Source organism: Dichotomopilus funicola (assembly GCF_033296635.1).
Source record: "Dichotomopilus funicola strain CBS 141.50 unplaced genomic scaffold C8A04scaffold_34, whole genome shotgun sequence".
Lineage (NCBI taxonomy): Eukaryota > Fungi > Ascomycota > Sordariomycetes > Sordariales > Chaetomiaceae > Dichotomopilus > Dichotomopilus funicola.
The window spans coordinates 27,167-49,736 of record NW_026944055.1 but is presented as its reverse complement, the minus strand read 5'-3'; the positions used below and the strand labels follow the sequence as shown (position 1 = coordinate 49,736).

Sequence of the window (22,570 nt, the reverse complement as noted above, 5' to 3'; positions counted from 1 at the left end):
ACCCAGTGGTGCGCTTCCTTCATCTCATCCCAACTTTCGTCCAGTTTTCCCTTCCACTCCTCCCACTTTTTTTCGGTAACCCGACTAATCGCCATTTATTCGAAGATACCCATTTATTCTTGCCCACCGTCGACGTCTTCTCCTCCTCGACGTAACCCCCTCCCGTGTTAAAACCCTTTAATTTACAAGCCGATTCCTCAAGATGCGTCCCGAAGTCGAGCAGGAGCTCGCACACACGCTCCTCGTGGAGCTACTTGCGTACCAGTTCGCCTCGCCCGTGAGGTGGATCGAGACTCAAGATGTTTTCTTGGCCGAACAAATGGCTGAGAGGATCGTGGAGGTTGGTCCTGCAGACACACTCGGTGTGATGGCTCGGCGGACGCTCGCCCGCAAATATGAAGCGTTTGACGCCGCGAAGTCAATGCAACGACAGATTTTATGTTACAACAAAGACGCCAAAGAGATTTACTACGACGTCGACCCAATCGAAGAGGAACCCGAGCCCGCCGCGGACGAGACGAGTTCCGCCAGAGTTGTTCCGGCTGCGGCCGCGGCCGCTTCGACTCCAATTGCGGCCGCGGCCCCGCCCCCGAGCGCAGGCCCTGCCGCTCAGATTGCGGACGCGCCTGTCCAGGCCCTAGATATCGTCCGGGCTTTGGTCGCCCAGAAGCTCAAAAAGCCGGTTTCGGAAATCCCTCTGAGCAAAGCGATCAAGGACTTGGTTGGTGGTAAGTGCGCGCTGCGTCGTTGGGGACAAGTCCATTAGATGGTTGTGCTGACTATATTATGTGCTCAGGAAAATCCACCCTTCAAAACGAAATCCTCGGAGACCTAGGCAAGGAGTTTGGCTCGACCCCCGAGAAGCCCGAGGACACACCTCTCGACGAGTTGGGTGCAGCGATGCAAGCAACTTTCGACGGGAACCTCGGCAAAACCACCCAGGGCCTCATAGCCCGCCTCATCTCCTCGAAAATGCCCGGTGGTTTTAACATCACCACAGCCCGCAAGTATCTCGAGTCAAAGTGGGGTCTGGGCAGTGGTCGGCAAGACGGTGTGTTGCTGCTCGCGATCACCATGGAGCCAGCTGCTCGTCTGGGCTCCGAGGCGGACGCGAAGGCGTACCTGGACGACACCGCGCAGAAGTACGCCACAAGCGCTGGAATCAGCCTCTCTACTGCCTCGTCGGCGGGCCCTGCTGCTGGCGGGGGAGGCGGTATGATGATGGACCCGGCCGCCATCGAGGCTTTGACAAGCGAACAAAAGTCGTTATACAAACAGCAGCTGGAACTCATCGCCCGGTACCTCAAGGTGGATATCCGCGCCGGCGATCGGGCACTGCAGGCCTCCCAAGAGTCCTCCAAAGTGCTCCAGTCCCAGCTTGACCTCTGGATGGCCGAGCACGGCGATTTCTACGCCACCGGCATCGAGCCCGCGTTCAGCGCCCTCAAAGCTCGCGTCTACGACTCGTCCTGGAACTGGGCGCGCCAGGATGCCCTGAGTATGTATTTCGACATCATTTTTGGCCGGTTACAAGCTGTGGACCGGGAGACGGTCAGTCAATGCATCCGTCTCATGAACCGGTCAAACCCGACCCTGCTCCAGTTCATGCAGTATCACATAGACAACTGCCCGACGGAGCGCGGAGAGACCTACAAGCTGGCCAAAGAGCTCGGGGCTCAGCTCATCGAGAATTGCAAAGACGCGCTCGATGCCGCTCCCGTTTACAAGGATGTCGCCGTTCCCACAGGACCAAAGACGTCAATCGATGCCGAAGGTGGCATGAGCTACGAGGAGGTTCCTCGCGCGAGCTGCCGGAAATTAGAGCACTACGTGCAGCAGATGACCGAGGGCGGCAAGATCTCGGAGTACGGTAATCGGACCAAGGTCCAGAACGATCTCTCCAAACTGTACAAAATGATCAAGCAGCAGTACAAGTTCTCCAAGGGGTCACAGCATGAGATCAAGAGCCTGTACAGCGACGTCATCCGCTCCCTGGCGATGAACGAGAGCCAGATCATCCCCAAGGACAACGGGAGAGTGAACGGCCTGTCCAAGAAGGGCAAGCCCAAGGGGAAGGTTGAGACCATTCCGTTCCTCCACTTACGCAAGAAGACCCAGCAGGGCTGGGATTTCGACAAGAAGCTCACCAAGGTGTACCTCGAGTGTCTTGAGGGGGCTGCCAAGGAGGGTGTTACGTTCAGCGGCAAGTATGTGCTCATGACGGGTGCGGGTGCCGGCTCGATTGGTGCCGAGGTTCTCCAGGGTCTCATCAGTGGTGGCGCCAAGGTCATCGTCACCACCAGCCGCTTCTCTCGCGCGGTCACCGAGTACTACCAGTCAATGTATGCTCGCTTCGGATCTCGCGGCTCCCAACTTGTTGTCGTGCCGTGCAACCAAGGGAGTGTGCAAGATATCAACGCGCTGGTTGAGTACATCTATGACACCAAGGCCGGTCTCGGCTGGGATTTGGACTACGTTGTCCCCTTCGCGGCCATTTCAGAGCAGGGCCGCCAGATCGATGGCGTTGACTCCAAATCGGAGCTTGCGCATCGCATCATGCTCACCAACCTTATCCGGCTCCTTGGCAACGTCAAGGCCCAGAAGGCTGCCCGTGGATATGAGACTCGCCCCGCGCAGGTCATTCTCCCGTTGTCGCCCAACCACGGCACTTTTGGCAGCGACGGTCTGTACTCGGAGTCGAAGCTGGGTCTCGAGACCCTCTTCAACCGCTGGGTATCCGAAGATTGGGCCAACTACCTCACAATTTGCGGTGCCATCATTGGCTGGACCCGTGGCACGGGGCTGATGTCCGGCAACAACATCGTGGCCGAGGCTGTCGAGCGGTTCGGGGTCCGCACCTTCTCGCAGCAGGAGATGGCGTTCAACCTGCTTGGTCTCATGTCTCCGACCATCGTCGATCTGTGTCAACACGAACCCGTCTTTGCAGACCTGAACGGCGGACTTCAATTCATTCCGAACTTGAATGAGACCATGACTCGGGAACGCAAGACGCTGACCGAGACCAGTGAAGTCCGCCGCGCGGTCAGCAAGGAAACCGCCGCGGAGAACAAGATTGTCAACGGCGAAGATTCCGCGGCCCTTTACAGGAAGAAGATTGTCGAGCCACGCGCCAACATCAAGTTCGACTTCCCCCCGCTGCCGGACTGGGAGGCGGAGGTCGCGCCACTCAACGAGAAGCTTAAGGGCATGGTCGATCTTGAAAAGGTTGTCGTCGTCACTGGTTTCGCCGAAGTTGGCCCCTGGGGCAATTCCAGGACTCGTTGGGAGATGGAAGCCCACGGCGAGTTCTCGATCGAGGGCTGTATCGAAATGGCCTGGGTCATGGGCCTGATTAAGAACCACAACGGGCCGATCAAGGGCCAGCCGTATTCGGGCTGGGTCGATGCCAAGACGGGCGAGCCCGTTGACGACAAAGACGTGAAGCTGAAGTACGAGAAGTACATCCTGGAGCACTCGGGCATCCGCCTGATCGAACCTGAGCTCTTTGATGGTTACGACCCGAACAAGAAGCAGCTGCTCCACGAGGTCGTCATTCAAGAAGACCTGGACCCCTTCCAGGCTTCCAAGGACACCGCCGAGGAGTTCAAGCGTGAGCACGGCGACAAGGTGGACATCTTTGAGATCCCAGAGACCGGCGAGTTCACCGTGCGCTTGAAGAAGGGTGCCTCGTTGTGGATTCCCAAAGCCCTGCGGTTCGACCGCCTCGTTGCCGGTCAAATCCCGACCGGTTGGGATGCCAAGCGGTATGGTGTGCCCGACGATATCATCTCCCAGGTCGACCCCGTCGCGCTGTTCGTCCTGGTTTCCACTGTTGAAGCGCTCCTCTCGGCCGGTGTCACGGATCCGTACGAGTTTTACAAGTACGTCCACGTGTCGGAGGTCGGCAACTGTATCGGTTCCGGCATGGGTGGTGCCGCGGCTCTGCGCGGGATGCACCGGGATCGTTTCCTGGACAAGCCATTGCAGAATGACATCTTGCAGGAGTCATTCATTAACACCATGGCTGCATGGGTTAATATGCTTCTGCTTTCATCCTCGGGTCCGATCAAGACGCCCGTTGGCGCCTGCGCTACGGCTGTTGAGTCGGTTGACATAGGGTACGAAACCATCATGGAGGGTAAGGCCCGCATCTGCCTGGTTGGTGGATTTGACGACTTTGGCGAAGAGGGCTCGTACGAGTTCGCCAACATGAAGGCCACCAGCAACGCCGTGGACGAATTTGCCCACGGGCGCACGCCCAAGGAGATGTCGCGGCCCACCACCACAACCCGGAACGGCTTTATGGAGTCGCAGGGCTGCGGTGTTCAGGTTATCATGACGGCCAAGCTCGCGCTGGAGATGGGTGTCCCGATCTACGGTATCCTTGCCCTAACCACGACGGCCTCGGACAAGATTGGCCGCTCGGTCCCGGCTCCGGGCCAGGGCATCCTCACGACGGCGCGGGAGAATCCTGGGAAGTTCCCCTCGCCGCTCCTTGACATCGACTACCGCCGTCGCCAGATCCAGCGCCGGAGCCGCCAAATTCAGGAAAACAAGGAGGCGAACCTCGAGTACCTTGCGGTCGAGGCTAACGCGCTCAAGGCTGAGGGCCGGTCGGAAGCCGAGGTGGCGGCGTATGTCGCAGACCGCGCCAACCACTTCGATCAAGAGGCCGAGCGGCAGGCCAAGGAGGTTCTCCGGAGTTTGGGGAACAACTTCTGGAAGGAGGATCCAAGCATCGCTCCCCTGCGTGGCGCGCTGGCCACCTGGGGCCTCACCATCGACGACCTCGGTGTTGCGTCGTTCCACGGCACGTCGACCAAGGCAAACGACAAGAACGAGTCGTCGGTCATCTGCAAGCAGCTCTCGCATCTGGGGCGCAAGAAGGGCAACGCCGTCCTAGGCATCTTCCAGAAGTACCTCACTGGTCATCCAAAGGGTGCTGCCGGGGCGTGGATGATGAACGGGTGCCTGCAGGTGCTGAACACGGGTCTCGTCCCCGGCAACCGCAATGCCGACAATGTCGACGAGGCGATGGAAGGCTACGACTACATTGTGTACCCCAGCCGCAGCATCCAGACCGATGGCGTGAAGGCCTTCTCCGTCACCTCCTTTGGCTTCGGCCAGAAGGGCGCCCAGGCGATCGGCGTGCACCCCAAGTACCTCTTCGCCACTCTTGATGAAGAGACCTTCCGGGACTACCGCGTCAAGGTTGAGGCCCGCCAGAAGAAGGCGTATCGCTTCTTCCATAACGGTATGATCAACAACACCTTGTTTGTTGCCAAGGACAAGGCGCCATATAGCGATGACCAACTCCATTCGGTGCTCCTGAATCCGGAAGCCCGCGTCACGGTGGACAAGAGTGGGCAACTTAGCTTTCCTCAAGAATTTGTGAAGCTGTCCAACAAACCTCAGAAGAAATCGGAGGAACGGGCAACCCTCGAGTCGGTGCTCAGCCTCGCGGCAAGCCAGGGTGAAACCGGCAACACACGGGTCGGGCTCGATGTCGAGGATATTTCGACCATCAATGCAGACAATGACACGTTCATTGACCGCAACTTCACACCGGCCGAGGTTGAGTACTGCCTGGACTCGACCACGGGCCGGACGCCGCAGAAGGCCTTCGCCGGACGATGGAGTGCGAAGGAAGCTGTGTTCAAGGCCCTAGGGACGGCGAGCAAGGGTGCAGGTGCGGCGCTGAGGGACATTGAAATCCTGACGGATACCAACGGGGCGCCGACCGTCAAGGTACGTGATACATGTGTTCTAGATCGTGGTGTATGTGACTGCTGAGCTGAACTGACTTTAATCTTTTATAGTTGCACGGTGCTGCCCAACAAGCCGCAGAGAAGGCCGGCGTCAAGAATGTTAGCGTCTCGATCTCATATACGGAGAACCACGCTGCTGCCATTGCCACGGCGCGTTTGTGAGGTCGCGAGCTTTTCGTTTAGAGTTTTGTCTTAGCGTTAGGAAGAGGTTTTCGCGTTTTAGGGGTTCGCCTCGACTAGACTGAGGGGTTATGATGATGTTTTGTTATTGGGATGTTTGCAATACTGTGATGCTGTGATGCCGCGATGCTGGGGGGCTTTTTTGCATGGTATACCTTACGGCTCACTAGACTTGAGAGTTACGGGTGGCGTTCAAACATGGGTCGGGCGGCCACAACTAATAATAGACTTGTTGTTTGCGTTAACTACCGTTTCAATTTTACAATCTACTGTTTCTCACTTGTCTGGTTCCACGACTGATTTCGCCCTGCCTTGGTCTTGTCCTACACACTGTCTCCTCCGATCTCATCCGATCTTGTCGACGGGACCGGACCCCCTAGATTAGGCCCCTGACCCGAGTCGTCGGGACGTGTGACGAAATGAGGAGTTCTGTTAACTATGGTGGGGCAATGGCAGTGGGAAAGCTGGTATTCCGGTCACTTGTGCGCGACGTAGAACACAAGACGAGGGGAGATATGGTTCACTCGGGCTGTTTCTTTTGATACACCCGGAGAATTTGGTTTGGTGCATTGTGTGATGCGTGAGGTAACGGGCTTGTGCTGTTGGCTTGTGGTGTGTGGACGTCTGATGTCTGTCTTGTTGCGTGGTTTCCCACGTCATTAGGAGTTCAGAATTTAAGAAAGCTTTTTCCAGCACAAACACCGTCAATGAGACGGGGAATGGAATCATCGGTGGCAATGACACAGATAGAGATCAGTTCGCGACAAGAGTCACACCAAACTTGGCTTTGATATTGTGATAACGAGGCGTGCGGTGATTGTGTTAAAGGTGGAGTTCCCATGCATGTGTGTGCTTGGGCATGGAATTTATTGCAAGGCAAGGCTACGCTTTGAATCTATTTCACCACCCTTCGTGCGGCTATCAATTTACCGGGCAACCTATAGGTACGTTGACGCGAGTTGTCCGGGAGCGATATTGGGGTGATGTTTCAATCCCCAACAACTTTGAGTTATCTTCTCGAGTCTTTTAGATGCGAATGCGGATTGACAAACATAATGATGACTTGATGGAAGAGGAGGTCGGGGGGTCAAATACTTGTTCGCTGATAGAATTGCGATTACAAAACTATGCAATAACTACCTAGTTTTAAGGAATGTAGATAGCCTCTGGAGGTCCCATCCCCTATCGCTCACACGGCGCCGGCCGGCCATCGGCGCTGGCCGAACGCCGCCCTCCGGGATTCTTTTCTGTTTTGCGGGGCTTGTCGGAGCCAATAAGGACCCGCTTTTAGTGGGCTGACCCGTCGGGGATTGGTTGGGAGGCTGGTGGGGGAAGGTGCCGTCTGCCGTGCCGGACCTTCCACCTCGGTCGGTCAGCTCGGGGGACTTGGCAAGGGGGGCGGGCACACCGTGGGTTCGGGTTCGGGAAGGGGCATTGAATATAAGGGGGGTGGAAGGGCGTGTTTTGGGATTGGGGATGGAAGGTTTGTTCGGAGGTTTGGGCTTCTTTTGCTTCCTTTGTCACTCAATTCGTTGCTTGCGAAGTTCTTTTGCTGCTGCCACTGTTGCTATTCCCGTCGAATCTGGATTTTGTTTGTGTTGTTGGTTTCATCCTGGTGAGACTGGAAAGCGAAGTAGGCAAGGGTTGGTTGACTTCGCTGACGACTCGTGCTTGCCGGAGTCTGTTTCCAAACAACTCGAGTTGTACCTGACTGTTCCAATCCTCACTCGAATATTTGTCAAATTTGTTGAGAAAATCACAATTAGCAATTGTATTTTGGTGAGTCAAGCCACACATTAAGTCACCCATTGAGGAAAGCTTCAAGGGAGTTGATGATTCTTGCTGACAACGAAATCAGAGAGACGTGGTCGGTTGCCGCCTGCCTTATCTTGAGTCGGGCAAGAACACCTTTGTTTTGTTTCGGAGCCACGTGGGGCGAATTGAGAGCCTGGATCAATCACCCAACCGGGAGTTCTTGCCGATTCTGAGTTTATATATTGGCGGAGCGCACTTTCCTTTTGCAGCGTTTCTGGCATCACCCATTTACCATATTCGAGCACCTGCATAACATTTCAACATTTCAACATGCTTGTTCCCCGAGAGCGACTCGCCATGGCAGCCCCTAATAAGCTGTTCCTTGGCTCGTTCGTGCACAGCAAGAAGCTCAAGGAGATCGAAAGCTTGCATAATGCGGCGGTGGCGGTCGACAGCTCCGGAAAGATTGTTGCGGTTGAAAAAGACTGCAGTGAGGGCCGGGCCAGAGAAACGGTACTTCCGCGATTGGGGTGGAGAGAAGATGAGGTTGAGGTTGTGAGGGCCGCGGACGGGCAGTTCTTCTTTCCTGGGTTTATTGGTGAGTACTTGCTGGCGGATATGCATTTCCCTTTTGGGATTGGTCACTGATATCGCAGACACCCATATTCATGCTTCACAATATCCCAATGTCGGCATCTTTGGCGAGTCGACCCTCCTCGACTGGCTCAAAAAGTACACCTTCCCTCTCGAAGCTTCACTCGCAGACTCCACCAAGGCCCGCCAGGTCTACACCCGGGTCATTCGCAAGACCCTCTCCCACGGGACCACATGTGCCGCCTATTATGCCACGATCGACGTGCCTTCAACGAACCTTCTCGCTGATCTGTGCCATACTGCCGGGCAGCGGGCTCTGGTCGGCCGTATCTGCATGAATCAGAACTCGCCCGATAAATACCGAGACGCGTCTGTTGAATCAGCCATCGCCGACACCCGCGCTAATATTGAACATATCCGATCCATCGATCCCTCAATGGCCCTCGTCCGGCCCATCATTACTCCACGCTTTGCACCTGCCTGCTCGGTGGACCTGATGCGCCAACTTGGCGCGCTGGCGAAGGAGACGGGCCTACCAATCCAAACGCACATATCAGAGAACACGGCGGAAATAGCTTTCGTCGGCGAACTCTTCCCGCCCTCCGTCACCGGAGCCGCGGACGACACCTATGCAGCGGTCTATGACGCATGCGGGTTACTCACTGAACGCACCATCCTAGGGCACGCCGTGCATCTAACAGACAGCGAGGCCGAGCTCGTCGCGCGGCGCAAGGCTAAAATCAGCCACTGTCCTTGCAGCAACAGCGCGCTAACATCTGGCGCCGCTCCCGTCCGTCGTCAATTTCTCGACCGCGGCATCGCCTGCGGCCTCGGCACCGATATGAGTGGTGGGTATAGCCCAAGCGTGTTGGAGGCAGCGCGACAGGCCGCCCTGGTCAGTCGGCAGGTCGTACTGAGTGGTACCGTTGACGGGAAAAGGGAGGACGGGGCCGCTTTGTCTGTTGATGAAGTGCTGTATCTCGCAACACGCGGTGGAGCGGAGGTGGTCGGGTTGGCGGACAAGGTGGGCGCTTTTGAGGTCGGGATGGACTGGGATGTCCAGTTAATTGGGCTGAACATAGTTGGAGAGGATGGCGAGGTAATAAACGGCGACGGTGACGGCGGGGATGTGGATGTTTTCGGGTGGGAGAGCTGGCCGAATCAAGTGGCGAAGTGGGTGTATAACGGGGACGACCGGAACACAAAGAAGGTCTGGGTTAAGGGGCGGTTGGTGCATGAGCGGAGGTAGTGAGATGTAGATTGGTGGGCCATGTATTTATGTATATTCATCGTCGTTTCTGCAACTTTGCTTAAAGCGTGTTTTGATCTGTCGTTTTTTTGTCAACCGAGATGTTGGACTTAACGTAACACCGTTCGCGGCGGCGGGGAAGTTGTAGATGACGATGGGAAGAGCAGTTAGTCGGGAGTGGCACTCATGATCAACACTCTACGGGGCCAGTAGCCATGTCGGCGTATTCTATTAGTCGGTCTGAGTGATTGTCTACTTGTCAATGTCAGGTTCATCTCGGGTTTCTCATAGGCATCACCCAGCCGTTAGTACAGCCTGGGTGTGTCGACTATTTTAGGTGCTTACCATATGCTCTGTCCATCGCTCTGCACATGACCGTGAGACCGGTGATATGTTTAAGCGTCCCTACCGGATTCTCTTCAAACCCATACACAGTATCCGTACTTTCATCATCAGGACATTGTCTAAGTTTAGTGATCATTTCCAGCCAGTTAGCTCATCCGTTTTGTGATGCATCTCAGCACATCCAGTAAATCCCATTGTTGGGCTGAGACACCTAGAGAAAAACAGACTCCGGACGAAACTGAGAAAAGAGACAATTCGGTCTCGGACAAGTCGATGATTTGCCTTTTTGGGACCTATTGTAAGCTGGCTTTGGGATTCCAGCTTGTTGGACATGCCAAGGCCGTGTCCAACGCGGGGAACCGTCGAGTTGTCAACCCCCGACTGAAGATCTCTGGAAACTCTTCTCAGAGAAAAGAATCGAAGCCCTCGTCACTCCTGGAGGCCTCGGCCGCCGTGCGTGCTGCGCATCGTGACCTTTTCTCTTCCTCCCCAAGAATGGAAGCCGCATCGATTTTTGTGGTTCACCCGCTTAGATTTCCCAGGTTGGTTTGGTTGGGATTGACCGTTGACGTTGGGCGGCCACCCGAACGCCCGCTATCGGATCAGCCGCATCGGGGCGCAGCAAGCCCCGACGGAAAACGTTGACGGATAACTATTGGTCGCGATGCGTGGTGATTTGTCTGGAAAACGCTGCGGTTTGTTTGGGTTCACTCTTCTAAAGTCCCAGGCAAATGCCCAAGTCACATGGGAATATCCATGGAGAGTTGGAGGCGGTGCCAAAGCTTGAATTGATGCGAAGTTCCGCCGTCGCCGTCTTTACGCTCCGTTTGTTGTTCTTTTTCTTCGGCACTCCGCGGCTGCGCCGTTTGTGGACAAAATCCTTTTTTGGTTGCCCTGCTGCAACCCGTGGGGTGGAACATCAGGGATGCTGTCGGCAAGCGGGGCTGGCAGAAGAGGATATAAAAAGCTGGGATCGACAAGGACGCCCGTCGGTCGGACATCCCGAATTTGCGATCTGCTTTTCTCTTCCTTCGGCTTGATGAATGTCTCAAGGTGTTGTATCTTTAGAAATGGTGGAAATAGAAGGGAACTTTTAGCTTGGTTTTTCTTCATGCGGTCAAGTAGTTCTGCGACACAAGTCGAGTTCTCGCCGTCGTCTCACCCGTAAGTTCGACGGGAGCTGGGTTCATCATGCGCCAAGCGCGCGGTCCGTTTTCGGGGCGGGTTTCCTTCGGCTCGTGCTTTGGGCGCTTGTCCTTGTTGAAGAAAAGCGCGGAAAGCCTTGTGTAGGCGTTCTTTTCCTCTTTTTCTCTTTTGTCATGGGCGGGGGGAGGCCTGTCTTGAACCAATGGCAGCGCCTGGAAAACGCCAATCAGGCGGTCGCTCGCCAAACCTCGCCAAACCGAGCGAGGCTAGCGAAGCGCTCATCTCTTCAAAAGGTTTCATGGCGTTCTGACGTGCGTGGGGCCTGGACTGACAAGCTGGATCGTTACAGGCTCTTCTCAGGGTTCTAAACGCGGGCGGCCGACGTTTTGTTACGCCCTTTCTTCAATCTTCGTCACGCCGTGATCCATTTTTCTTCTCAGCCCCATTGACTCCTCCTCTGAGAGACTGAGGGGCATGAACTTGGCGTGCTCTCACGGGATGGGAAACGCACCTCTCAACCTGTTCTACTTTTCAGCCGTTCGGGAGCGGTCCCTTTCCGTGGTTACGTTCGCTTGCTCCCTTCTCTTTACATTAAACGTTCCGTTTCATTCGCGGCTCCGCCACGTAAGGGTCGCGACCTTCGTGGACCTTTTACATCCAGAGCAACGAAGCGGCCGCTGTGGAACGAAGAGAAAAAAATAAAGTTCTAACCCTTGCTTCCATGCCCCGGCTCGGAGCTCAAGCTCCACGGGTGTGACTGAATGCCGTGACATGGCAGCGCAGCGCAGCCCATGTCCCATGTCCCATGTCCATGCCGCCATGCGAACCAGGGCTGGGTCCGTTTCGACAACGCACGCCACGAGCTAAGCTCTCGGCGCAAGATGGAACGCCCAGGTTGTTGATCAGGTGTGAATAAAAGCTGGCTGCTCTCCCCGCGTTCGGTGCGCCGGGGGTTGTGATGGTTGTGTTTGTGCCTTAACTAATTTCTCGCCAACGTCGCTGTCCGTACAATTCCTTCGTCCATTGTCGCCGTCGATCGGGCTCCCGAATACAATATCACATAGACCGAACCGTTTCGCAAAGCGCGGAGTAAACATCAATATGGGCGCTCAAGGACTGGTCGCCACCGGCGTCCCGCCGCAACCTCTCTGGCTTTTGTACATCAAGATTGCCATCCTCGTTCTCTCACTCATCGTCCTCGCTTTGGCGGCGTATTCGCTGTCCCTCTTCCCCGTCGGCGCTGGTGGCTTCGACATTTTCATTGTGCGTAATTACCGTCCTCTCGCCGTGTGGTGCTACTGAAGTCAGAAACTAACTTACGTTAAAAGGCCATCTGGAGCTGGCTCATCTACGGCACAGCGGGCGCGCTCGAGCTCTGGGCGCCGCAGTACTTCTTCCGCATCGGCGCCCTCATCGGCTACATTCTCAGCATCATCTTCTGGCTGTCCGCCTGGGCGTGGTCGGCGAGCTCGGCGGCCGTCTGGATGGCGTACGGCACGGGCTCGATCTACTCGTATTACAGCAATGTTGGCGGCGCGCTTGCGGGCGCGGCGGCGTTGGGTGCTGTTGCTTGGTGAGTGCCTAATGGATTCCTTCTTGCTGTGTTGTGCTTCGGCCGGCAAGTTAAACTAACTTTTTGTCTTCCTCACTTCCCAGGATCCTCAACATCGTCCACCTCTTCTTCTTCATCCGCGCCTCAGTCTCCGACGACGCCGGCTCCGGCTCCGGCCAGGCCGAGCTCGGCCAGATCAAGCCTGAGGGTGGCCCCGTCCCCCAACAGCAGCAACAGTTCCAGCAGGTGCCTCCCCAGCAGCAGTATCAGCAACCCCAGCAGCCGTACCCGGACCAGCAGTACCAGCAGCCGCAGCCGGGGTACCCAGTTGAGCAGCAGCAGTATCAGCAGCAGCCGTATCAGCAGCAGCCGGTGCAGCAGTATCCTCCTCAGTAAATGGGTAGGGTAGTGGTTGTGTCTGTGGGGAGTGCTGGTGCACAGCGCATGGTGTGTGAGTGAGAGAGTGGCTTTTGGATGGCAGCTAGGGGTCGGCGGAACGGCTACGACGAGTCGCTTTGACTTGGTGGTTAATCCTTCCTGACATGACGAGATGAAGGGTTAAGGGGGATGGGTTGGCATTGCATTTTCTCCTTTTCTCACTTTCCTTTGATACCATACCTCGGCGTGTTTAAACGTCATGTTATGCCTAATTTGGACTGCAATGGATACCCAGATACCTTAAATACAAATGACTGAAGTTAACAATCTTAGTTCTCGTTTACCTACGCGAGGTGCATATCCAAACCTGCGGTATGTACACTCATGTTCCGACTGATATATCCAACGACCACCCACCTCTATCCAACCATCCACAACCTACTCTATCTGCCCAACTCACTACATCGCACCCATCACCCCCGTAAAACCAACCCCGCAAAACTCACCGCCCCCGCGACCACCCCAACAACCCACCGCAGATGATTCCGCCTCGCCCATTCCTCCACCAACTCAACCATATCTCGACTTTCCGCCCACCGTTTCGACGCCTCACTGGCTGTGTGTCGGCGCACGCCACGACCGACGCCGCTGAGTTCGGGGGTGAAGGGTTGATGTTTCTGTTTTTTGTTGTTGGGGAGGTCTTCGTTCGCCTTTTCTCCGCTTCCGGCTCCATCAACATTGTCATCGTTGTCGTCCACGGCGGCAGTAGCATCGCCCAACAAAGCAGCCACCTTCCACTTACACGCCCCGTTAATCCCAGGCTCCAAATGCAATAACGTAAACGGCAAAATGGAAATCGTCAGCACACCCGCCGCGAGGTATAACACCCGTACCACCGTTGCTGCTGACACCCCTAACACCTCTAACCATGTCGTTTCTACTACTGCCGATGATTGGGGAGTATTAGGCGAAACGAAAAAAGCCAAATACAGATTCGCCAGCAGGCCTGTCTGCACAAGAGGTGGTACCCAGCGGGGACCTTGTTGGTAGAGGGCGAGCCATTGGCGGGCGAGGAGGGGGGAGTTGGGGGAGGAGGCGGTTGAGGAGAGGAGGGACATGGTGAGGGAGTATTGGAAGGTTATGCCTGGGTGGTGGTTAGTTGGAGAGTGGGCGTGGGTGGAAATTGAGTGAGGGAGTGAGGAGGGTGGAAGTACCGGCGTAGATGGTGGGCATGGCGATGCCGGCCCATTGGGCGATGGTGGTGAGGACTTCGGAGATGGTCATTGTGGTGTTGGGGTTGGTGGTTGTGGATTTTCAGGGTTATGGTGTTGATAAGTTTCTTCCCAAGACAACTGAGAGACCACAGCTACTCAAGACTCCCCGCGAGTTAAGATAATTCTAACAATCATGCCCAGTTTCGAGGACAGATAAACCACCATTTAACCCTCTGCAGACCGTTTGCTTCGGTGTTGGCGGGATATCCCCAAATGGGTGCGCGCTGCGGGGCCGGGTATCATTCGGGGGCCTGTGGTGTTGGTCGGGCCCGAGGGATCGGGTGAGATCCGGGTTTGTGCCGGTGTACTAGTTAGGGCGGAGCTGACCAAGGTCGTTCGTTGGATGCAAGTTGATGCCATAGAAGGATTTCGGCAATTCGGGCTCGAAGAGGCCGACAAAAAAGAAAGCGTTCGTATCGGACCTCGGGACGTAAGCTCGACGTCATCCCTACCGTCGGTCATAGTCAAAAGGGTCAGAATCTGGTACCCATACTAGCTCGCCTGGACTGCATCTCGTTGGGGGAGTCCGGATCCTGAAGGAGCCAAAAGGGGAAAAGTTTTGACGGCTTGTTTGCCCGTCTCGTAAAACCACATAACTATCGCTCCCGAGGAGAGTGTAAGCAAGGGCCGAGGGAGGTGGGGTTCCGGTGAATCCTGACCGAGATGCTTGTGTTTTGCAATCGTCTTTCTCAATCTCATCATGGACATGGTCATTGTCTGATCTCCGTTGATCCTCCCATGTCATTAATTTTAAAGGTAGTTTATGGTGCTACGTTTATGCCAAGGTAATGTAACACGCATATCGAATATTGAAGCGAGGGAGATGTGTTGATGGGTGGTGCACGTGTAACCCTAACCCTGTAATGAGTAACGCGACACGGGTGTTAATTGAGACGCGCTCTTGGCCCACTTGAGCGCGTCTTCCTCCCACGTCAACATCCTGGAATTGCTCCCCACAACCACAACCACAACCACAACGTCAACACGACTTGTAATTTTTCGGCCTGGACACTGCCATAACAAGTGACGGGGAATACAAACACACGATATTCCCGCAATGCTCGCTCCATCGTCCCCAATCGCGTTCCCTCCGAGTTCCTCCCCCGCTACCAACAAGCGGCCACGACCGACCGACGCGCCAAAACCGGCAAAACCACGCGTACTGGCCGGTTTTCTTGCCGACGACGACTCAGACAGCGATTCTGATAATGACGGAGCCGCCGCACCCCCCTCGCCAAAACGGCGGATGCTCCAGCACGACACACAAACCCAAGATGCGCAAGTGGAAGTCGAAGCGGGAGCCATCGGCGTAGAGGAGGGGTTGAACAATGCGCTGCGAGGTACTCAGGACCTCGTCTCGACGCCACCAGCGAGCCAGACCCAGGAGCCCTCGGCAGAAGAAGCAGAGCGTTACGAGCGCCTCTTTGGAAACCAAGGGCTGCCCACTCTGGCCGCGTTCACTAGCCGAGACCCTCGACAGGCTTCCTACCAGCTCACCACATGCGCTGGTCAGATCCTTCCGGTCCGGGAGCGCAAACCGACCGCTTCCGTGTCCTACGCTACCATGGTAGCGGCACGGTCAAAGACAAAAGAGGGCCGGGCGCACAAGAGCTACTACGGAATCGCCATCCACGAGCTGATCGACGGGGCGAACAAGGAGATCGCCAGCGGGCGCAAGAAACTCCAATCTACGGAAACGGCGCACACCACACCCCCCGCCAACCCCGACCAGCCGGTCCGTTCCATCGAGACACACCCCGCGGCAGGCACCAAGAAATCCAAGCGCGCCATGCTCTGGACGGAAAAATACCGCGCACGCAACTTCATGGACCTCTGCGGCGACGACCTAACCAACCGGCAAGTCCTACGCTGGCTCAAGCGCTGGGACCCCATCGTGTTCCCGCACGCGGCTAGCAAGACCAAATCCGCCATCCGACGACTCCACGCCCAGAGTCAACAAAGCCAACAAGGGGGCCAATCGCAACAACACCAACCCGAAGACGAGAAACCACACCGCAAGATCCTCATGCTACACGGCCCGCCCGGGCTGGGCAAGACCACGCTGGCCCATGTCTGCGCGCGCCAGGCCGGCTATGAGGTCATGGAGATCAATGCGAGCGACGAGCGCAGCAAGGATGTGGTGAAGGGGCGGATTCGTACGAGTTTGGGGACGGAGAGTGTTAAGACGGTGGAGCACAAGAAACCGGAGCCCGGGAAGCAGCAGAAGGTCGCTCGGCCGGTTTGTGTGGTCGTGGATGAGGTGGATGGGGTGGTGGGTGGGTCTGGGGGGTCGGGTGAGGGTGGGTTTGTCAAGGCGTTGATTGACTTGGTGATGTTGGATCAGAAGAATAGTGTGGGTGGTGGCGGGGGAGCAGGGGGGTCGGCTGGTGCTGGGCGGAGAAAGAAGAAGGGGGATGATTTCCGGCAGATGAGGCCGCTGGTGCTCATCTGCAATGATGTATACCACCCTTCGCTGCGGCCGCTGCGGCAGTCTGGGTTGGCTGAGGTGATTCATGTTGGGAAACCTACGGTGGAAGCGGTCGTCACCCGGCTCAAGTCGATCTTTGAGAAGGAGGGGATCCCCTGTGAGAAAGACGCAGCGCGGAAGCTGTGTGAGGCTGCGTGGGGCATGTCGAGCGGTATCGACGCGAAGCGAGGGGCGGAGAGCAACGCTGAGGGCGACTTGCGCGGGGTTATGGTCGTGGGGGAGTGGGTGGCCGGTCGATTGAGAGCAGCGGCACCCGCCGAAGGGACTACCAACCCCACGCTCACCCGCCAATGGCTCGACAGACACATCATTCGGGACCTCGCCCATGGCGGCGGCGGTGCGCGCGGGCTCGGCCGCGGCGGTTCTAAAGAGATCGTCTCCCGTATTTTCCAAGAAGGCGCCGGCTTCCCCAAGCAAGCCTCGGTCTCATCATCCCAAACGACAACAACAATCAACAAAAACACCCTCCACGAACAGCCACAAGCCCAGCTCGGTTTCGCCGAACAACAAAAGAAATACGCCATGACCCGTCTACGCGAGATGATCGACACCTCGGGCGAAATCGACCGCATCATGACCGAGATCTTCCTCGAGTACCCCAACCGCGACTTCAACGACGACTCCTTCCTCACCAAACCCGACACCGCCTACGAGTGGATGCACTTCCACGACACCTGCTCCACCCGCTTATTCTCCAGCCAGGAATGGGAGCTCGCGCCCTACGCCAGCCAACCCATCCTCGCTTGTCATCACCTCTTTGCTTCTCCGCGGCGACACCATTCCCAGCCCCAAGGCGCTTCCGGTTACGGCGGTAAATGGGGGGCCGAAACGGAAGATCCCAGCGCCGCCGGGGAAGCTCCCTTACCCTTCTCCGGTCCCCGCGCCGATTACGCCGCCCGCGAAGCCGAAAAAGTCAACCGCGCCGCGCTCCAGGGCATCCACGCGCAGCTCCCACCCACGCTAACCCGTGCCTTCCGCAGCCCGGAACACATCGCAACCGATTTCCTGCCGTATCTCGTGCGGCTCGTCTCGCCGGATGTGAAACCCGTCATGGTGGGCGGTAGCGGCATCGGTGACAAGACGGGAGGTGGAGGCGCTGTGGCGTCGGTGCGTAGGGAGCGGGAGAAGGCTATGGTGCGCCGGGCGGCGGAGGTTTTGGCTGAGGTTGGGATTGTGTTGCATAAGGGGAAGATTGAGCAGGATGTTGCTGCTGGTCCGGCGCAGAGGACGCAGTGGGTTTATCGCATGGAGCCGTACGTTTTTTTCGTCTTTTTACCCCTCTTCCCCCCTTTTTCCTTTTTACTCCAACTCCCCCTTTTCTTGTTTACCCCCCGGGTGATCCTATCCATGATACCATGATACTACCCACGATACTACCTAAGATACTATTGATACTAACACCGTCCCCACAACAGCGACCTAGACACCCTCGCAACCTTCGAAACAGCCTCTGCCTACCTCCTCGCCTCTCAAGCGCCCACGCGCTACGCCGTGCGGCAGGTTCTCGATCAGGAACTGCACAAGACTATTGCGCAAAGGGAGAATGCCGCACGGATGGCCCGGTTGCGGGTTGGTGGGGGCAGTGTTGACGTATCTCACCAGCAACTACAGACGAAACAACAACAGCAGCAGCAGAAGGGGGGATTATTGCACGGGATGCGGAGCGGGGATGAGAATAAGGAAAATACACCGCTGGGTGGTATTGGGGGTGATAGTGTGAAACGGGATTTCTTCGGTCGCCCGATTGTTGAGAGACCGTTGGGGGAGATGGATGGGAATGGGGTCGTGAGGCCGGGCAGTAAGAAACAGAGGAAGGGAGGGATGGACACAGCTGGTGCTGGAGGTATGGTGTGGGTGACGTATAATGAAGGGATGAATAATGCGGTGAGGAAACCGTTGTCTTTGGAGGAGTTTTTGAGGGGGTTTTAGGGGGTTTTTCAGTAAGGGTGGGGAATAAAGAGTAAGAAAATAGATGTATGCATCGTCTGGTTTTCGCTTTGGCTTTTTGCATTTTGCATGAGAGCTGGGTCGTGCGTGTGTTGCTGGGTGGATTTGATGTTGGCTTTTAACTATGGAAAGCTACCTAGGTACTTGCATCAAGGATGATGAAATGAACTAATGGCAGATGTATATTTGTAACTATGTCGTCCATCATTTTAACTTCCTGGTTATTACCTCGGCCGTTAAATTTCTTTCTTTTCTGTTATCTCTCAGCATTTCCTACCCCCCGACCTTCTCTTTCTCTGGTTAGTGGCAAACGTTGGGATTTACAGGCGTGTGTGTTTGTTTGCTGGTTGGCGTAGCAACATGCACAGTTCCAGGAATTACATCCGGTTGTATGTACAACCCGAGAAAGTGGGGCTCAGTCCCGGGCCGGTCCCGGGCCGGACCACCGAACAACGCGGCTGCAGAATCCGGGTGCACGGACCGATTGTCGGCATATGTGGGGTCACAACGGGCCGGACCCTGCGGGTTTTCCCTAAGGTTACTATAAACACGAGTTATTCTAATTCCGGTTGTTCCGGACTGACAGGGACGACGCCACCCCGGTCTGGCATTCGAAGGGGGAGCGGTACCCGGTTTATTGAGCCGTTGCGTGGGGGGTTGACAGACGTCGGATTTGAGTTTATAGCCAAGTGGCTTGTGGCGTGGTTGTTGCTTGGGTGCCGTGTTTGGTCACCTAGGTAAGGAGAGCGTTACGAGTAATATACCACCAAGACCGTTCTACCTAGAGTACGATCTGAATCACAAGCTGGAAAGGACAGCAAAATGCCTGCTAATTCATTTTCCATTCGTTTACGTGGTATCTCATCGCGTGCTAAACCGCCCACCTAACCAGCAAGTGTTGATTGCTCAAACTACCCGGCAAGGAGTAAAACATTGAAAACCTCCAACAAATTCCAGCAGAAAAACAAACACAGATCTATACCCAACCTCATTACTAGCAAGTAACCACCCACGACTTATCCAGGAAGCAAACCAAATGGGACTGCGCCTTCTTATTCCCTCCCGCTGGAGTCGGCCCCCCGCCCTTCCAAATGCCGCACCACGCTCGTGACCGCCGTCTCGACATCGACATGGAAATAAGGCCGGTTGACACCGTACACCGGCACCAGCCTCTTCCCGCCCGTCGCGGTAGACCGCACCGGTGAGAACTCTCCCCCAACCGTTTCGATGTCCACATCCTTCGTCTTGGTCTGCACCGTGTTGCCCTTCGAATCACTGGTGCTGCTGGCAGCAGTCGGGACCGACGCCTCGGCAGCGCCCAAAAGCGGCTCCGACTCGGCGGCGCTCGAGAGCCCGCCCTTCTCCGCGTCGGTGTTGCTGGGGCTGGAGATGATGACTTCTTTGCGGTCAGCGCCGAAACCCGAGGCGACGAGCGCGCGACGCGTCCAGCGGTTGCTGACGCCGGCGAAGTGCCATTCGACGATGTCCGGGTCGGTGTAACGGTTGAATTGGTTGCGCAGGTCGATCAGGGCCTGGGCGGCGGTCACGTCGAGGGCATTGACGGCGGTGAAGTCGAGGATCACGGCGCGGAGGGTCGGGCGCGAGGCGATTTCTTCGGAGTCGTAGGTTTGGCCGCGGCGCGGGCCGGGGTCGTTCCAGGGGCGGTCCTGTTGAATCAACGGATTAGAGACATGTCTACGATTGATTGTACTTCCCAAGAAAAACTTACACCGATCTTGTTGAACTTGTTCAGTTGGGTGCGGCGCGTGTGCTTGAAAATGAAGATCGTGAGGGTGTCGATGTGACGAGCCGAATTGATGTAGTTGAGGCCTTCACCAAAGCGGTAGATGAAAACACCTGGGTAAGGAGACAAGAGGGAAATCTCGGGGTTGGACAGGTCGTTGCGGCGGATATCGAGGAAGGCGTCGTGAGACTTGCCACCGAGAGTGTCCAGGGGCACGTAAGAGTGGCCTCGAAGGTTGTCGCGGGTGGCCGAGGTGATGCTGACGCGGCCGAGGAAGCGGCCGGGGCTCTTGGCGACGCGGAAGAGGAGCAGACCGCCCGACAGACCGATGGTTACGTAGATGCCGTTCTCGATGCTAGTGAACACGGATACGAAAACACCGGCGAAGAAGATGACAAACTCAAGGGGTGAGGTTCTCCAGTACTGGTACACCTCGCGAGGCGGGGAGATGAGATCACCGACGGCGTGGATGATGATGGCGCAAAGGGACGCGGAGGGGATGTAAAAGAAGACCGAGGTCAAGGCGTACAGAGCCAGGAGAACAACAATCGCAGTGAAGATACCGGCGAGGGGTGTCCGCACACCGGCCTTGGACTTAATGGCCGTTCGCGAAAAGGAGCCGGTAGCCGGGTACCCGCCAAGGAACGGCCCAAAGATGTTGCTGAAGCCAATGGCAACCAGCTCTTGCGAGGGGTTGATGATATAGTTGTTGACGCGACCAAAAGACTTGGAGATGGCGATGTGCTCGATCAATAGGACCAGGATCGTAGTGGGGATATCCGGGCCGAGGACCTGCAGCACCTCAATGTCCAGCTGTGGAGCACCAACGTGTTGGAAACCTAATAGTGACCAGTGTGAGTATGCCGTAGAAGCCGTTGAATGTCAAGGGAGCGCGAGTTAACACTTACCACTCGGGACAGGACCCAGAATCTTGAACTTGGCCATCTTGTAGTCCGAAACGTGGCGATTGACAAGCCAGCTGACCAGAATGTAGATGATAACGATGAAGGCCATGCGAAGCGTGGAGATGAAGAACCACATCTTTTGGCGTCTCGGGTTCTTCCTGGCCATGAAATTGCAGAACCAGCGAATGAAGTACAGCGCAAACAAGGCTGTCAGACCCATAGCGGCATCGAGCTTCGCGGTCGGAAGGGCCTTGAGCGTGTTGATAATGACCAGGTAGGTTGAATCGCGCGTGACGACCCCGGAGAGACCTAGGAGGCCGGGGACCTGCCCGGAGGCAATGCTGAGGGCCGAGCCGGTCATGAACGAACCGATCGCTACCAGAGGGATAAACTCCACAATGAATCCAGCGCGGATCAGGCCGAGGAAAACGAGCACAATGCCGGAGATGAGGGCCAGACTGCGCGCAATGGTCTCGGGAGCAAGGTCCGGATGGGTAGATCGGACATTGCTGATGATGTTCCCAACAATGGTGGACATGACAGCGACAGCCTGTATTCATGGACACTTAGCACGAGGACATGTGAATAAGGAAATGGGGGGAAAGTCTTACACCAATAGTGATATCCTTGGATGTTGCAAAAGCCCAATAGAAAAGGAATCCAACGAAGGAGGTGTACAGGCCGAATTCCGGACTAAGCTTGGCAAGCTGGGCGTAGGCCATGCCCTGCGGCACGACAACGAAGCCAACGGTGAGGCCTAATTACACTGGTCAGCCATGTTCAAAGCAAACAGCCCAAAATAATGGCGTAGTTGTCCCAGGATGAGCTTACCAGCAATAAAATCACCCAAGAGCCATGTTAGGTTGTAGTGGAAGATCCACCCAAGAAAAGGGAACAGCTCATGAAGGTACCGAACGATACCCGGCCCTGTAGGGATAAGCCATAGCAGCGCTTCCTTCACGGTGGGTTCTTCTTCGACGTAGGAACCGTCGCCAGCAAAGACCGAGTCGTCTACGGTCTGGTCAGGCTCGATCCCGAAGAATCTCTTGACCCTGTCGGTGGTCTCAGTACTCGCAGCCATGGTCGATCCGCTGTGTCGGGTGTGGGGACGCGTCAAGCTTGGGGAGGGTTGCAGCACCAGGAGACTCGATCACGCACGCGGGCCGTGTCTTATATGAATATGAAAGCCAAGAAAATACCTCCTCAATCGGGTGACCCCCAAATGCGCGTGTTTACACTAGTTCC

The 22,570-nt window shown here is 56.2% G+C and overlaps 6 protein-coding genes across 6 annotated transcripts; 4 read left to right on the top strand and 2 right to left on the bottom strand.

Moving 5' to 3' along the window:
- Positions 1-202: 202 nt before the first annotated feature.
- On the top strand, positions 203-5,930 carry C8A04DRAFT_37510 (uncharacterized protein; the record flags this gene model as incomplete). Its single annotated transcript, XM_062783897.1, has 3 exons — positions 203-728; positions 797-5,748; positions 5,820-5,930. 3 exons carry the CDS (start codon positions 203-205, stop codon positions 5,928-5,930), a joined length of 5,589 nt encoding a protein of 1,862 aa, XP_062636687.1.
- A 2,130-nt stretch (positions 5,931-8,060) lies between these two features.
- Positions 8,061-9,546, top strand: C8A04DRAFT_12447 (uncharacterized protein; the record flags this gene model as incomplete). The annotated part of the gene is made up of 2 exons (XM_062777344.1): positions 8,061-8,301; positions 8,360-9,546. The coding sequence occupies 2 exons, from the start codon at positions 8,061-8,063 to the stop codon at positions 9,544-9,546; spliced, it is 1,428 nt and encodes a 475-aa protein (XP_062636686.1).
- A 2,592-nt stretch (positions 9,547-12,138) lies between these two features.
- C8A04DRAFT_28951 (uncharacterized protein) lies at positions 12,139-12,985 on the top strand (the record flags this gene model as incomplete). Its single annotated transcript, XM_062780839.1, has 3 exons — positions 12,139-12,300; positions 12,366-12,610; positions 12,694-12,985. The coding sequence occupies 3 exons, from the start codon at positions 12,139-12,141 to the stop codon at positions 12,983-12,985; spliced, it is 699 nt and encodes a 232-aa protein (XP_062636685.1).
- Positions 12,986-13,440: 455 nt separating this feature from the next.
- On the bottom strand, positions 13,441-14,251 carry C8A04DRAFT_12462 (uncharacterized protein; the record flags this gene model as incomplete). The annotated part of the gene is made up of 3 exons (XM_062777348.1): positions 13,441-13,644; positions 13,726-14,111; positions 14,182-14,251. The coding sequence occupies 3 exons, from the start codon at positions 14,249-14,251 to the stop codon at positions 13,441-13,443; spliced, it is 660 nt and encodes a 219-aa protein (XP_062636684.1).
- Positions 14,252-15,298: 1,047 nt separating this feature from the next.
- On the top strand, positions 15,299-18,658 carry C8A04DRAFT_12432 (uncharacterized protein; the record flags this gene model as incomplete). The annotated part of the gene is made up of 2 exons (XM_062777339.1): positions 15,299-17,982; positions 18,145-18,658. The coding sequence occupies 2 exons, from the start codon at positions 15,299-15,301 to the stop codon at positions 18,656-18,658; spliced, it is 3,198 nt and encodes a 1,065-aa protein (XP_062636683.1).
- A 1,070-nt stretch (positions 18,659-19,728) lies between these two features.
- Positions 19,729-22,406, bottom strand: C8A04DRAFT_28948 (sulfate transporter family-domain-containing protein; the record flags this gene model as incomplete). The annotated part of the gene is made up of 5 exons (XM_062780838.1): positions 19,729-20,343; positions 20,406-21,259; positions 21,329-21,875; positions 21,937-22,082; positions 22,157-22,406. The coding sequence occupies 5 exons, from the start codon at positions 22,404-22,406 to the stop codon at positions 19,729-19,731; spliced, it is 2,412 nt and encodes an 803-aa protein (XP_062636682.1).
- Between the last annotated feature and the right edge of the window lie 164 nt (positions 22,407-22,570).